At 43.3% G+C, this 12,531-nt stretch overlaps 1 protein-coding gene across 2 annotated transcripts in view; it reads left to right on the top strand.

The window, feature by feature from the left end:
• Nucleotides 1-12,531, top strand: part of bach2b (BTB and CNC homology 1, basic leucine zipper transcription factor 2b) — a 161,722-nt gene that overhangs the window by 102,843 nt on the left and 46,348 nt on the right. For both annotated transcript variants that reach the window (XM_084083174.1, XM_084083175.1), the window contains exon 2: nucleotides 1,021-1,287. In XM_084083174.1, the coding sequence (XP_083939300.1) occupies nucleotides 1,033-1,287 (255 nt within the window). In that variant the 5' untranslated portion in view covers nucleotides 1,021-1,032. The remainder of the gene's footprint in view (nucleotides 1-1,020; nucleotides 1,288-12,531) is intronic.

Below are 12,531 nucleotides of genomic sequence, written 5' to 3'. Positions count from 1 at the left end.
TTTAAGAAATATATATATTCAAAGATTTGCACAAATGTTCAAGATTTTTCCAAAAATAGCATATCTACAAGCTCATAGCGTGGCACTCGGTGCCGCGCTATGAGCTTGTAAATCTGCTATTTTTTGAATAGCCAAAGAAATCTTAAAATGACACAGATGCGTTCCCGGTCTTCATGGGTTAAAAATATGTAGATGAGAGGTTTCTTTTCGCCCCGACACTGAGCGAGGGTATTTACATGGGGTCCTCTCAGGGTAAAAATGGGGGGAAATGAGCATGTGAAATTGCAGTGGAGAGTAAAGGAGACAGGCGGGCGGTCAGTCACTGCTGCATTGTTGAATCATGGGACTAGCTGGATGGCTGGCTGGCTGGCCGTAGTGGGGAGGTGATGTCAGCCCTGCGGTATGCGTGCGCGCGTCTGTGCGCGCTTGTGTGCGTGTGTGTGTGTGTGTGTGTGTGTGTGTGTGTGTGTGTGTGTGTGTGTGTGTGTGTGTGTGTGTGCGTGTGCGTGTGTGTGTATACTTGTGAGGACCTTAATGTCCCCACAAGTATAGTAAAATATGAGGAATAGAGGAATTGTGAGGATAATGTTTTTCTGGTTCCTCACAAGAGAAATGGTTGTTTTTATGGTTCCAAAAAAATGTGGGTTTATAGAATTAGGAAAGAAATTTTGAGTTTAGGTTGTGTGGTTGTTGGGGTTGAAGTTAAATGCCTGATTTTTTACTTTAGTTATGTGCCGGTGTGTCATGCACCGAAAACAGCCGATCTACAAGCTCTTGAGCTTGTATTTTCGGCTCTAGGGTTACATTTAAAAATGCCAATATATCTATTTTTTTACATGAATAAAATCAACGCCCTAAAAATGGCGATGTCCTCGCAAGTATGGTAAATCAAAACATGTGTGTGTGTGTGTGTGCACTCGCCCAGACCACTAGCTGAAAGTTAACCCCCCTCCCTCCCTCTCCGCCCCCCCCCCCCCCCCCCCCCCCTCTGTGTTGTTGTGTCGCTTTTTCTATTTCCAGGGCGTAAGCGGAATGTCCGTGGATGAGCAGCCTGAAGCCCCCATGTATGTGTATGAGTCGACAGTTCATTGTACCAACATCCTCCTGTGCCTCAACGACCAGCGGAAGCGGGACATCCTGTGCGATGTGACGGTGCTGGTGGAAGGAGGGAAGGAGTTCCGCGGGCACAGGGCCGTGCTGGCCGCCTGCAGCGAGTACTTCCTGCAGGCGCTGGGACAGGTGGGCCAGGCGGCGGAGAATGGCCTGGTCGTCAGTCTCCCCGAAGAGGTAACGTATATTGATTATGGATCAGTGTTTTTTTTTTTTTTTTTTTTTCAAAATAATGGGATCCTGCTCTTTTGTTTTTTTATATGGGTTCGGGAAGTATATATCTGTATATATATGTTTTTTTTTGGAAAGAATTTCTGAAATATTCGAAAAATCGTAAACGTTGTAACCACTTAAACCCGGAGTCCCTCAGGGCTCAATACTAGTTACTTTTCTGTTTTCTGTTATTGTAGGGAAAGCTTTCGCTGAAAATAGCCGACCGACAAGCTCACAACGCGACGCAACGCGTCGCGTTGTGAGCTTGTCGGTCGGCTATTTTCAGCGAAAGCTTTCCCCACAATAGCGATGCTGGGGTTTAAGTGGTTCAACATTGTTGTAGAGAATTTCAGAAATATTCCAAAAATCATAAAAACTTTATGAAATAGTGAAAAGAGCCAATGCTCAAGCTCACAATGCGATGCGTTGTGAGCTTGTAGATTGGCTGTTTTCACTAGTAAACAGGTACTTTTCTTTTTACTGTATTTTGTAAATTTGGGGAGACACCACAAATGTATCTTTTTGTTGGGGTCTTGGGCTGAAATCTTTGGGAGCCGCTAGGATCAGGATTCTATCAGATAGATGGATGGGCATTTGTCATTGTAAAATGTTGTCAACAGGGGGAAAAAAGGTGACTTTCCTGAAGAAGAAAAAAACGTGTCCCCCCCGTCCTCGTACATTTCACACATCTCAATCAAAAACATTTTGATTTCAAGTGAGAGACAGTGGGTGGGAATCCTGCCCTTGTAGACAACGCAACAGTCAAAACCCTCCTCTGCTGAAACCAATACAAAAGAAGCTTCTCTTCTTTGGCAGGCTGACAGCTCTTCTAGGCGGGGTGCCCGTCCGCTTCCCTCCTTTCCTGCTTCGGTTTGAAGGGAAAAACATTGATACACACATCCATTTACCCTCCCTGTAACACTGTCACTTGCCTCCCGGGCCCATTCCCCTTTCTCCAACGCTGTTGTTATCACCGTGTTTTGTTCACTCTCGACGTTGTGATCATTTTTTTTCCTGGGACCTTGATTCGTTCCCTACCAACTGTGAGAAGTTTTTTTTTTTTCTTTTTTTTTTTTCATCACACAAGAGCGTGAGAGCGAGTGTGTCAGCCTCGCAGTGTTTTAATTTGATCTGTTAAAATACTGATTGCCTCTGGGATGGAGTGGGGCGGGTGTGTGTGCGTGTGTGTGTGTGTATGTGGTGGGGGGGGGGGGGTACATAATACCGGCTGTTGGGAAAGTGATTTGCCAATTAGCACGTCACCGATTCACCCTCCATCGCCGTTATATAGCAGTGTCGCACTTCGCCGCGAGATTAGCGCCGTCACAAAGCCTTCAACTTTCCTCAACCCTTCTTCTTCCATGGCTTCTTCGAGCCTCGCTTTTGGCGCTGCTATGGCTTTAAAAACCTGAGCCCCCCCCCCCCCCCCCCCTTTCGGAGCCTATATACCCTCGTCGTCGGCTGACGAAACAATGAAAGAGATCCTCGTGATGGATTGATGTCACACAGCCAACTGCTGGTACTCACGCATGCATAGGAGAGCACAGTATGCATGTCATTGCTGCAAAAAAAAAAACCTTCTATCTCCATATTTTCACCTTTTTTTTTTGCTTCATAAATTATTGCCCCACTTCGTCGTACAACAATACGAGAGTAGCTAGGAGCTCACAGCGCGTTGCATCGCGACGCTTTCTGAGCTTGTGTCTAAATAGCATGGGAGCCATCGGAACGCAGGTTATTTTTTTCCCCGGTTTTGGACATACAAGGTTTCTGCCATGACATACGACGACATACATGTGCAGCGGGGAAAAAAAAAACTGGGGCACGCCGCGCCACACGTGTGTGCGTGTGTGGTAGAAGTTGTGGAGCTCCTTCCATGGCCGGCAGCATGTATTAATAAAGCGCCAGGCTGTCAGGCGTCAGCACCATGAGTGCGTGCCCGCCGCACGCGACACGATATCGTCGCTGACGGGCACAAACCCTGTATCTCCAGATTTCTACTTTTTATGTTTTTTGTATATTAACTCTCTCAGTGCCACACAACGAGATATCCCAAGTTTTTTTCTGAATGCCCTCAGTGCCAGAACGAAAAATCCAGAGTTCAGAACCCAAGATATCATCATCTGAAGATTTGCAGCTCCATCCACTCCTTGTTTAACTTATAACTGAAAAAGGCTGTATCTCGCTTCCTAAGCACTTTTTTTTTTACATACATATTTTGTTCCAGGGCCCCCCAGAAGCAAAAATGTAGTTACAAATGTTAATGCTTTAAAAAGTATGTATTGAAAGATTTGCACACATTATTCACGATTTCTTTCAAAAATAGCAGATATACAAGCTCATAGCGCGGCACTCGGTGCCGCGCTATGAGCTTGTATATCTGCTATTTTTTTTTAATAGCCAAAGAAATCTAAAAGTGACTCTAAAAATGCCCTACTTCAGGGGAAAACAATTACCCATCCGATTTTGAGCTTGTAGATCTGCTATTTTTGCTTTAAAAAAAAAATGTAATCCTGTAATGTAACAGTTTTGGACATAATATAATGATAATAGAATTCGGAAGATTAATACATTTTAGTCTTCTGTAAAAAAAAAAAGAACAGTGTTATGGTATTTTTTTTAACTCAAAGGATGACTCCAGGGAATGTCTCACCCGCGTTCAAAGCGCAAAAAAAAAAAAAGGAAAAAAGAAAATCCCAGCATCCCTTTCATTCACTCTTTTCCCGGGTCCATGAATTATGCATGAGCTGCTGTGTATTTCAGGTGTGAGGAGGGAGTGACATATTGCGAAGGGCTGGTTCTTTAATATGCCTAGGAAAGGAGTTTCTTCTGCTGGGGGGGGTGGGGATTTCAACCCCCGAGCCTCCCCGTTTCTCTTTGTCCAACGGCTGCTAGATTTGACAACATTCCAGCGATGCTGTATCGTTTAGTATAAATAGACAGCAAAGCGGGACATAATGAAGATTGGCTTTGTTCTCTCGCAAAGGCAACAAAATGCACATGTGACTAAATCCTGTTCTGCTATGAAACATAGTGGTTATATAAAAAAAACGAAAGAAATCACTTTACATATCGTCCGCTGGGTGTAAACCATATACCGTCGGTCCAAAGCCGTTACTTTTCTAGGGAATGGAAAATAGAATGCGTTCCAGGTCTTAAGGTAAACTGATATTTTTTGTTTAAAAAAACAAGCTTAAATTTGATAGTGTTCCGGTTCCAAATTTTGTTAATCCCTTATCCCGTGTGAGTTCTCTCTCATGATTGGATCAAATTGGTATCCCAACCTGAAAATGCATTTCATATAGAGCTATTTAACACTTATTTTAACAAAAGAAATATCACTTACCCTACCAACTTCATTATTTATAAAAAAAAAACACACCCAGTGTGAAGTGGGCGGTGTGTGGTCATCACAACATGACTCACTTTAAAAAAAGGTTAAATGACTTTTTTTAAAGTCCATACTGCTATTCATAGGGCTGCACATGTGTCATGTGTTTCGCTAGCCAATCACAGTCCTGAATTTGCAAAGTCAGCCAATCACATTACAGTTAGTGGTGATGACACTAGCTGTAATGTGATTGGCTGATATGAAAAAAGTATCGATTTGCATTAACAATGGAAGGGTTAGGGGGTACACAAATGTTTTGGTCGGTGTCCAAAACTCAATTATAGGGGGCGGCTACACCGCCCCAAAAACCCACTCACAGATGTAACCGCCTTCACTTTCACTTAAACATTTTGAAATGATTGAGATGATCTACACAAGCTCACGATGCTTCGCATCGTGCCGCGTTGTGAGCTTGTAGATCGGCTACTCTTACTGCTTTTGCAAGACACTTGTACAACAAAGTGGGGCATTAATTTGTGGGGGGAAAAAACATAGAATGTTGAAATACGGAGATATGAGGTTTCTGCCCGCAGCAATGATATTCTGTTTGAGAGAGAGAGAGAGTGAGAGAGAGAGAGAGAGAGAGACCTTTACATATCCCACGTGGGGAAATACAGTTGTCAGTTATAGTGGCATTACAGCAGTTACGAAACACAGGACAGACACAGAAAAAGAGATACTGCTAGGAGTAAGAAATAACACTAATAGAAAATGACTCAGCAGGTAAACAACACACAGGAGGAGGGGTCATCAATTATGTCCGTACACGGACGAATATGTGTCCGTGGCAAGACTTGGCCTCGCCCGTGGCAAATTCTGGATTTTGCTTTTATACACACACCATTATAATGTTCTTATTTTGATAATAACATCCAATTACTGAACGTCAGTCTCCAGGTTTTCTTCAGAATATGTATTGACACTGATTTACTATGTCACGGTGCTAGCCTTGGATCAAGACTATCATAGATGTGTTTTTTATCAAGTCTGACTTTTACTTTCGTTGTCAAAATCGATAAAATACATCTATGATAGTCTTGATCCAAGGCTAAGACTGTGTATGGACACATTAGGAGTCCACTAGTACAGCGGTTCTCAAAATGTTTTATTTTCAAGGACACGCGCGACTCTGAGAGTGTACAAATGGAACCAAATGGACCCTTACGGGTCCATTTGGTTCCATTTGTACACTCTCAGAGTCACAGACGTGTAAGGGTCACAGGAATCAGGAAGAGAGTCCCAGAAACCAGGTTTACTACAAAACTCTTGCCTGTCCCCCAGCGCTTGGAATGCCTGGAAATTAGCAGGCAGTCAAATGAGTTATTAGTAGTTAAATTAACTGATTTAACTCAGAGTTAATTTAACTGAGTTAAATTAGCCACTTAACCCCTACAGTATGTACTTCTTTGACCCGGAGTCCCCCAGGAATCTATACTATAGGCCCTCCCTCCCTTTTTCCGCATTGCGACGCCTTGTGAACTTGTAAATCTGATGTTTTCGGCGAATGTTCGAGCAGCTATTTTCAAAAAAATCTTTAGAACATTTTTAACAACACAAATCTTGTATGGTGGTCCCTGGCACGATACATCTGTCAGATGGGGGTCCTTGGCCAAATGCATTTGGGGGTCCTTGACATGAAAATGTTTGAAAACCACTGGTATATCGTCTCTGTCAGGGGGAAACCCTCTTATGTCCAAAACTGTTACTTTTAAGGATTCAATTTCAAAAATAGCCAAAGTAGCAGATCTACAAGCTCAAAACGCGTCCTTTCGTGCCGCGTTTCGGGCTTGCAGATCTGCTACTATTGATGCTTTTGTGTGACGCTGTAGTATGATCAAGTAGTAGCCTAATTTACGAAAAGAAATATGGAGATAAGAGGTTTCTGCCCGACAACAACGATAAATAATATTATCTGTAACCTCTGCCCTGGGAAATGACATCTCTGTCAGTGTGGAGACAGATAGACGAGTCCCTCTCTCTCTCTCAGCTCACACAGAGGGATGTCATGTTGTTGACGTGGTCCGTGTAGTTTGATGGTCCCCCCGGTGGCCCTGTGCGTCACGACTCACTCACACACCCTACGATGACTCATACCCGCCTGTGACACATCTCAAGCCTGAGTGTCTTCACTCAGTGTCACCACTGACTGACTGCACGCACCAAACCTGGCAACCCTCCTAGGATCCTCAAGGAGACTCCATGTAATCTGAATAAGTGATAAATTGTAATTAAACGCAATCGTAAAGAGATAAAGTCACTTTAAAGTAATTAGTGGTTATTATTAAAGCCATTAAGACCGGGAACGCATCATGTGTCATTTTATAGATTTCTTTGGCTGTTCAAAAAAATTGCAGATCTACAAGCGATTTTATACCCAAAAAATAGCAGATCTACAAGCTCATAGCGCGGCACTCGGTGCCGCGCTATGAGCTTGTAGATCTGCTATTTTTTGGGTATAAAATCGTGAAAAAAATGTAAGCGAACATTTGTAACTCAATTCTTGGAACAACATATTTTGAGATGGGGGTCCGCCGCGGCCAAATACATATCATTTTGGGGGTCCTTGACATGATATAGCAACATACTGTTAGGATTTAGAAAACATTTTTTAGATATGTAACCCCCCCCCCCCCCCCCTCGCCTGCTCACTGCTGTCCTGCTGCCCCCCTTTGGTGCCCTTGAGAACATCAGCAAAAATGACCACCACAAAAAAAAAAAAGAACACACTGCTGATGGCTGCCCACCCACCTACGCATGCATGACAAAAGGTCAAATATGAATGAAAAGGGTCTTAGAGAGCAAAAAGGGGGCAGAGAGGGGGGGCGGTGGTTGCACTGTAAATAACATATGAAACAGAGACCACCCTCTCACCCTCCCCCCCCACACACACACACACACACACACACACACACACACACACACACACACACACACACACACACACACACACACACACACACACACACACACACACACACACACGCGTACACACCTCCGCCCAGCTTCATCTACATCACTCCTCCCTGATGTGACCTCTGCCGGGCCGGTCTCGCCGCGGCCCGGCGGGGGTGGGCCACCACCAGTGACATCATCCATATCTTTTTTTTTTGTAACTTATTTTTTATTGTTTTCCAGTTAGAACATTCAACAGTCAAATAAACAAGTATAAGATTGACACATAGACACATAGAGAAATAAAATGAAATGAAAATAAATAAAGTAAAAACATACAAAAAATTGTGTTGAGGTGGGCGTTATAATACAAAGATTAACCTATTTATGGATTACAGTATATATATATATATTTTTAACAACAATCAGTCAATGAATTACATTTCTCATCAAACAGTAAGAAGTCCATTTCTTCCATTTTTTCGCATATTGTTCCGCTCTCAGCCTAAGAGAGAAGGTCAGACTCTCCATAGAGTCTATCTCATTGACAACTGTAATCCAGTCTTCCTTGGTCGGTGGTGCGGCCTGTAGCCATTTCCGGGTGATGGCTTTCTTACAGGCAACCAAAATGATGTTATACAGATATAAGTCCTGGCTCATGAGTTCAGCAGGGATTTTCCCCAGATAAGCTGTAACAAAAGAACAATCCATTTCTATTCCAAAAATGTCTCTAATTTCTTTGATGACCTCTTGCCAAAAGGGTTGAATTAAAGGACAGTCCCAAAAAATGTGGAAATGATCTGCCATCACTTTACCACAATGCCTCCAACATTGACCCTGTCCTTGACAACCCCGAAAATGGCTTTTCAATTTTGGGGTGATAAAGTAACGTATAGTATTCTTCCAGGCGAATTCCCGCCAAGCCCTTGAGTTAGTTGTCCTTGTTTGACCTTCCCAAATATCATTCCAATCCTCCTCAGATATCTCCAGGCCCGATTCTTTTTCCCATTTCTGTCTGACTTTAGTAGTCGAGTGGATTTTAGAGGTTTGTAATCTGTTATAGGTTTGTGATATGAGGTGTTTACTATCCTTATTTTTGTACGCATTCATAAATAAATGAACCAGATTGGGTTCTGTACCCTCTACCTGTTTAATTTCCTTATTGACATAATCCCTGACCGACATCATCCATATCTAATGTGATTGTGTGGTTTTACCGCAGAGAGAGAGAGAGAGAGAGAGAGAGAGAGAGAGAGAGGCGGTTACACAGTGAAATTATCGCTGTCAATTTGTAGCTCTGAGAATGTACAAATGGAACCAAACGGAACCACCACATTTGTACACATCTCTGAGTTTAAGAGAGAGAGAGAGAGAGAGAGAGAGAGAGAGAGAGAGGAGAAGGAGGGGGATACAGCCTGTTAATCAAGGCTTTGTTAAGGGCATCAGATCAGGGAAACAGAACAATCCTGTTTTGTCTGTCTCCCTCAGCAAACGTACCGCTCAACTCCGGGCCAAGAGTGAAGGGGGGGGGACACTTGGTTTTGCGTCGGACGATAAGGGAGGCTACGCTTCGTTTTCTCTCTACAACACATTTCTCGGGAGTCTCCGCAAGAACACAAAAACAATGGTGGGATTCATGGGGACGTCGGCGTCCTGTTAAATGTGAGAGCGGAGCGAGAGGTCGACAGTCAGGGAGGGGTTTCAAAGAGAGAGCCCTCCACTGGAGAGAGTGGACATCACGAGTGTGTGGTCGTGACAGATAGACAAGAGAGAGGGACAATTTTCACTGTGCTGTGTGTGTGTGTGTGTGTGTGTGTGTGTGTGTGTGTGTCTCTTTCTCTCTGAAATATTTGACTGCTTTGTACAGTATTATATAGTTTTTTTCTGCCATCTCTGCTTTATTTTAAGCTTTGACTTTAGATCTGCGATTCAGAGAATTCAGTTACTAAACTAAATCACGGACGTATACCGCTCCAAAAACACACTCCAATCTACACTTTGTTGTATGACATGTCGCGTGGCGAAAAAAAGACGATCTGCAAGCTCATAATAATGTGTTGCATCACGACGCGTTGTGAGCTTGTAGATCTGCGATTGTCACTGTGTGACACTGCTTTAGGCAAAACATATCATTTTCCTCAAAAAATTACTTCGGCCATTAGTTTGGCAAAGTGAAGACATGAAATAGTTCTGCATATTGTTGCGACTCCAGGGTCAGAACGATTATTTTACCTGGTGCTTTTTTTTCTACAGCAGTGGGATTTTTTTCAGATGCCCACCACAAAAGAGAACCGAATCATATAAAGCTAATGTCAGTGATGGTCAGCCACTTTGTGGCATTTTTTCTCCCATCTAGGCCTCAGAGGGAATTACTCCTTTCAGCTGCAAAACATTGGCAACACCTTTAACCCTTTAAGACCAGGACAGCATCCATGTGTCATTTTAGATTTTAGCTATTGGCTATTCAAAAATAGCAGATATACAAGCTCATAGCGCGGCACCGAGTGCCGCACTATGAGCTTGTAGATCTGCCATTTTTTGAAACATTTTGAAAATGTGTGCAAATCTTTGAATATATATTTTTAAAGCGATTTTTTAAAACTCCCTGGAAAAAAAATGTAATAGATGTGGGTCCGCAGCCAAATACATATAATTTTGGGTGGTCCTTGACATGAAAAGGTTTTGAGCGCCACTGACATAGAAACATAAGTTTTTCAGAAAACTGTTAGGATTTAGAAGACATTTGTAGAATCGGCCTCAGGTCTTTTAAAAAATACATATTCACACTATAAGCTTGTATATCTGCTATTTTTGAATAGCCAAAGAAATAAAAAAACGACACGAGACGCTTTTCCTGGTCTTGATGGCTTCACTCATTCCTAGTGCTGTTCTCGGTGTGGCGTGCAGGGGTGTGAGTCTGCTTTACACTCGATCACAGTGTGATCCATTCACTATAATAATGCAATAATGCATAATGGGTCTGCTGCGTATGGAACTGTAATGCAGAGGTTACTACATCAGATCAATTCAATGATGAAGCGGTGGTAGACCGATCACGAGAGGGAGGGGAGTGTTACAGCAGTACGTGAAATAAATAGCATCGTGGCTGTGATTCGGTTGCAGGCTTGAGTCGAAGCCACACACACTCGTCATCCCTTCCTCCTTGCCCTCCCTCTCTCTCTCTCTCTGTCTCTCTCTCTGTATCTCTCTCCTCCATGTGATGAAACCGTATGTAAATTGCCGGGGCGTGCTTCAAGTAGTCCTCAGCTCCCATGGATCGGAGAGCGCCCCGCTGTCACATCATTGACAGTGATGTCAGCTTAGCGATCGGGGCGCTGGGTTCACACCGAGCAGTGGGACTCTTTTTGCTTTGTGACTTTACCCACCCCCCCCCCCCCCCGCGCCGCCCTCCACTGCACTGTACCACGCTGTACACTGGAGTGCAATGCCTCCGCTTGCAGCACACTGTTTGTAGAATGCACTTTTCTTTTTTTTTTTTACAGAGTAACTGAGACGAGAGAATTGATTGCTTAGCGCGCCGGTTCTCAACATCGGGTACGGGGAACACATGGAGAAATATCAAAAATAAAGTATAGTGGATTTATATTCTGTGTTGTCAAAACAGTCAGATAGATAGATCAATTAGATAGACATGTATTTTTAAAGCAAAAAGAAATCACTCTATAATCTTTGCTTCTGGGGGGGGGCCTGGAACTAAATATTTTAAGATGTGGGTCTCGGCGGCCAAACACATATCATTTTGGGTGGTCCTTGACATGAAAAAGTTTGAGAACCACTGATATAGCAACATACGTTTTTTTCTCCCAAAAAACTGATTTAGAAGACATTTGTAGAATCCCCAGAAGCAAAGATTTGAGTTAAAAGTGTTCGCAGAAATAGCAGATCTACAAGCTAGCTCGTGGCTCGGCACTCAAGCTCGTAGCGCGGCACTTAAAAAATAGCAGATCTGCAAGCTCATAGCACGGCACTCAGTGCCGCGCTATATACGAGCTTGTAAATCTGCTATTTTTGAATAGCCAAAGACATATAGACAGTAGCTTTAACAGCAAATCTCTTCGTTGCAACACATGGCCAAATTGTTCACTTATTATGACATGGCCAGAATAGGGACGAATGTGGTTCACGCAGTTGCAGCAATGAAGAGCTATGCTATGGGGTCATGTCCTCCCCTAGTGTCTGGTCACGTCGTGTAAGCCGCACTAGGAGAGGATTAGGAAGTACACTATCTGATTGAATCCCCTGTCAGGGGGGGGAGGTATACTTACTGACAGCTCAGCACCACAAGCTGTCTAGAGTAGAGCTGCTCCTGCCACTGTCACCGAGGATGACACTTTCCATCCATCCACCGTTGCTCCCCCTCGAGGCCAAATCACTTTGACTTGTTTTTATCAACTTATCTGTACTACAACACCACTACTGCAGTGGTTCTCAACCTTTACAGGCCGTGTGACCCCCTCCCCCGAATAATGATATTTGAACTGGGGACCGCCCCCCACCCTGACAAGCACTTGGAATTGTAGGAGTTGAGGCATTACGTTTAGTTTGCCTAGTCGGTTCCACAGATAAACATTGTGAAAATAGCAGATCTACAAGCTCACAACAAGGTGTTGTGACTGTGAGCTTGTAAGAGTGAAAGAGTGACCAAAAACAAACAGTGTATATAGATCTCTGATTATTGACAACTGAAATGATCTATCTATCTATCTATCTATCTATCTATCTATCTATCTATCTATCTATCTATCTATCTATCTATCTGACTGTTTTGACAGTAACACAGAAAATAAATCCACTATACTTTTTGATATTTGTCCATGTGTTCCCCACACCCGATGTTGAGAACCGGTGCGCTAAGCAATCAATTCTCTCGTCTCAGTTACTTTGTAAAAAACAAAGTGCATTCT

This window comes from Gymnoscopelus microlampas (genome assembly GCF_963454915.1).
Source record: "Gymnoscopelus microlampas genome assembly, chromosome: 16".
In the NCBI taxonomy this organism is placed as follows: domain Eukaryota; kingdom Metazoa; phylum Chordata; class Actinopteri; order Myctophiformes; family Myctophidae; genus Gymnoscopelus; species Gymnoscopelus microlampas.
The sequence above is the reverse complement of the archived record's forward strand: the minus strand, read 5'-3'. Positions and strand labels throughout refer to the sequence as shown.